Below are 4,373 nucleotides of genomic sequence, written 5' to 3'. Positions count from 1 at the left end.
TGAATTCGTAATAGATAAGCGCCAAAACTCTCCATCCAAAGGGGCAGTGAGAAGCAGCAAGCTTAACTTCAACAGTGAAATGAATGTCCCTTTAAATACCGGACAACAACAAGATCCGCAGCCAGAGCCAAATTAAGCTACAACTCAACTATGACTCGTCTCAACTAACAACTAAGTTGTGCAAAATTTAAACTAACCAACAGCCAATATGAAACAAGCATAAACACACTGCAAGACAAGAAAGAGCAATACATATTTAAGGTGGCTATCCATGCAAAGCCAAATCAAGGTTAGTGTTATCAAAGGTGAAAAGTGCAAAAAATTATTGTGGTCTGTTGGGGCTTTAAGCGCAAATAAAATGTAGGCTTTAATGAAGAAGAAAATACAAAAAATTTTGTATATTGCAAGACTAATAATCATGAGTATGAATAACAAATCTATGGACAAAGAAATTTGAAAAACCTACAATAAAGTGAAATATCATCTGTTTTGTTGGCTCTTCAGGATAATACTCATTGGCAAGGGGAAGTATGCCTTAGAGCCTTGATGATGACACTGAAGCGCCGCCAAGTGAGCTGAAGTGCTCAACATGTTTTGCACCTCGCTTAAGGGCTTAAGAGTGCGCTTTAAGCGCTGCTTTGACAACGCTATGCAAGAACATAATAACTGCTTAGGAAAATCCAACACATATTCCAGGAAACAACTGCAATGACAAATATGCCAACTTCATCTCAAATTGTGCTCGGTAACCTAGTATTCTTGCAAACCTCTTTCGCATCTATACGAGGATAAGGATCTACGCCAGACCTTGATGTCATGGCTCATGTTCATTTATCTCTAAGGCAGAGTTATCAAAACAAAATAAAGCCTTTGAGGCAGTGAATTTTCACTTTTTTTCCTTGGAGAACTGATGCACTTATGAGTACAACCAGGCGTGGACGGCACTCAGCCCTTTGGATTTTCAAAGGGCACCGGCCCGCACCAGACACCATGTAACATGATTAACTGTGGTGGTACGGTACATGTTTTATCAGACAACAAAACACCATAAAGAAATATTCAAAGCACTGATGGTTAGACTTATTCAAAACTAGATATCTCCGGAAAGGAAGGACCAAGTGAAGTTTTAAAAAAATCCACTAAAAATCACAGGCAACGTTTATTGATGAGATCATGATTAAAACCAGATCCAAACATTCAACTATGGATGGAAAAAACCGGAACGTTGACAATGAAGCAGAGTCATTCCTGAAACTGCTCTTTACATATCTATTACTATAGCAGCAAAGTTTCAAATGTAGTCTCTGTAGCTTCAACCTCAAAGTCACAACACATATCAAACACATTTGTTTTGGATAAGGACAATCATATCAAGCACATATTGTTAAACCAAGAGTACTAAGACAAAATCACCACGCATAATCCACCCTCTCATTCTTGATTAAATGAACTATGATATTACATAATTCAAGAACCTGCTGATAATTAAAGAGCCTGAGCACCATTCTCCTCACTTACAAAAAATTTCCTTTTCTGACCCTAATAGCTAATTCGTAACTGATATAATAACCAAACTATGCAAAGCAGACAAACTAAATCGAAACATCTAGTAAGCTAAAACCATTATCAAGCTAATAACATATAGAGCAAACCATTTTCCACCATACCTCTATCATTCAGTCTTGAACTTCAACAAAACCAAAGCCTTATTCTGTTCAACTTTTCGACCCAGCTCTCTCATTCTCCGCCTTCTGTGCAAAAACCTTAGTTGCAATCATATTCTCATCGAAATACCTAGCATAGGGATGGCCTTGAGGTACAAGTCTCCGATACTTCTCAAAACACTTCTCAGCCTCACTGCTTTTCCTCAACAATGTGTATATTATACCTTGACACAAATAAGGCCTAAAATCCCTAGGCTCCTCTTTAACTAACTCCCCGTAAACTTTCAATGCATCTTCATATTTCCCTTCAATCACTCGAATTTGTGCAAGCAATAGCTTAAAATCCCTCAAGTCACTCTTTTTATTCTCCTTCTTACACAACTTCATCCCCTCCTCAATCATTTTCTCAATCCCCTTCAAATCTGCGATCGATTCATCTTGTGACGCAGCCATAACTAGCCCATGATACGCCTCGACGCGAAAAGGGTCTTTTTGTAATATCTCATTGAACCCAACTTTGGCTAATTCTACCTCACCTATGTTAACATACAAATGGGATTTCATCAATGGCCATTCGGATTCATTCGGTTCAACCTCAATCAACTTATCAATAATACTAATAGCATCAAGTATTTTCTTGTTCTTTATCTTAATTTCCATCAAATTCCTTAATGCTTCTACGTCATCTGGGTTTGAAACCAAGTGTTCCTCAATTGCCCTCTCTTTTTCCTCCTCTGAAACAGCTTCTCTCACATCAGTTTCCACAGCAGCAGCAGGAGGAGCAAAATTCTGAGCAGAAATTGAAGGTTTTGGGAAAAAATAGAATCTTGAAAAGATAAGGGCAGTGGCAGTAACTGTAGCAACGAGTGTCGGCTTGAGGAATGAGAATGGGTTTTGGGATTTTTCGTTAGGGTTTTGAGGGATAATGGGTTTAGGGTTTTGGGAAGATGAGGCTTTAATGGAGAAGAAAGAGGTGGAAAATGGTGGGGGTGGGGTTCTGAAAGAGAGACAAGAAATGGGTTTAGCATAAATTGGACGTTGATTATGTAGGAATTGCTTGTGAATTTGGTTTGTTTTGGAACAGACAGGGTTTAAGGTTGTCATGGTGTTTACGAGGTTGGTGAAGAAGAGAGTGTAAGAAAGAGGTCTTAAACCCTAACGATAATGGTGGATTTTACAGTAGAGAGAGAGAGAGTTGATAACGGAGGAGGTAAGACTTTTGAGCGTAGAGGAGCGTTTTGGGCTTGTTAATGTTGGGCCTAATAGACTAAACATATTGGGCTTTTACTGTAGGCCCGTTAAATGACTACACTTAGAGATGAGACACAACTTTGGGCCTATGGAGAGTGGCCTCTCGAAAAGGGCGAAGTGCTCAAATAGAGGGGCTTTGGCATGGTATAACAATATACTCATATATAATTAGCAGAAAATAGCCCTAGTTATAGATATTGACATCAAATAGCCAATAAATATATATCACAATAATACTTATATATCACAATTTTTTTTCGTCTTTGTCTATATCAACATGCATATTAAAATTTTGTTTTCATTCTTTGTATATAAATAATATTATTCTTTGCATATCAATAATATAAAATTATATATATAGTTATTATTGCCTTTATATCAATGTATATCACAATAAAAATATTATATTACTTGTATATTACAATGTATAGTACATCAAACATGTGTATACCAAAATAAATATCATAAGTTTATTTTTCTTCTTTGTGTATATCAAAAAATTCTTTGTATACCAAAATATTATTTACTCCCACAATTATATTTATTGTTTTTATATTTCAGAACTTGCTTAAAAATTCTATATCAAAAATTTATTTTTCTTTTTTTATTAATGATTAATAATTATATTATTTTCATATTACAGTGTATAACATAATAATAATAATAATAATAATAATAATAATATAAAAAAACATTAATAAAATTTTATTTTCCTTCTTTGTATAACACATTTTATATTGAAAACTCAAGTTCAAAATGACTCCACATGTATCCCCTATTGTAACCCATGTATATCTCTATGTATCAGTGATATCTCATGCATATTATGTGTATCTGTGTTCATGAAAATTTGTGTTATATATATGATATACAATACGATATACATGGGCGTCCATCAATATATTGTGTTGTATACACGATATACAAAGTGATATACACAGACGTCCTTAAAACATGTGTGGGATATACACTGATGTACACGATATACAACGTGATATACACATGTCATAGTTGAATTTTTAGGTCTGATTTATTACCTGAAACCAATCTAAATCACTTCTAATCTTGCTCAAATTTTGTATATAGCATCGTTTAGGTATTTGCAACAAATTTCAATCATACCCACTCATTCAATCCAACCAAAAAAAAGGAAGAGAGAAGAAAAACAAAGTTGAAATATATTTTTTCTCTCTTAGTTTTTGCTAATCTTGCTCAAATTTTGTATATAGCCTCGTTTAGGTATTTTCAACCAATTTCAGTCACACTCACTCATTCAATCCAACCAAAAAAAAGAAGAGGAAAAAAAAATAAAGTTGAAATATATTTTTTCTCTCTTAATACTTGCTTCTGATTTTCTTTGATGTGAGATCAACCTTATCTTTTCATTTCACTAATTTTTTTTTTTATTTTTTTTTTTTGCATAATTTTTAAGATTTTTTGCTAAATCATGCGAGCAAA

General features: G+C 34.4%; 1 protein-coding gene across 1 annotated transcript; it reads right to left on the bottom strand.

Annotated features, from left to right (window-relative positions):
* Positions 1 to 1,399: 1,399 nt before the first annotated feature.
* Positions 1,400 to 2,875, bottom strand: LOC104230707 (protein SLOW GREEN 1, chloroplastic-like). The gene has a single exon (XM_009783574.2). It carries the CDS (start codon positions 2,766 to 2,768, stop codon positions 1,716 to 1,718), a length of 1,053 nt encoding a protein of 350 aa, XP_009781876.1. The 5' UTR covers positions 2,769 to 2,875; the 3' UTR covers positions 1,400 to 1,715.
* Positions 2,876 to 4,373: the final 1,498 nt, after the last annotated feature.

Source organism: Nicotiana sylvestris, chromosome 7 (assembly GCF_000393655.2).
Source record: "Nicotiana sylvestris chromosome 7, ASM39365v2, whole genome shotgun sequence".
Classification (NCBI taxonomy): Eukaryota; Viridiplantae; Streptophyta; class Magnoliopsida; order Solanales; family Solanaceae; genus Nicotiana; species Nicotiana sylvestris.
The sequence above is the reverse complement of the archived record's forward strand: the minus strand, read 5'-3'. Positions and strand labels throughout refer to the sequence as shown.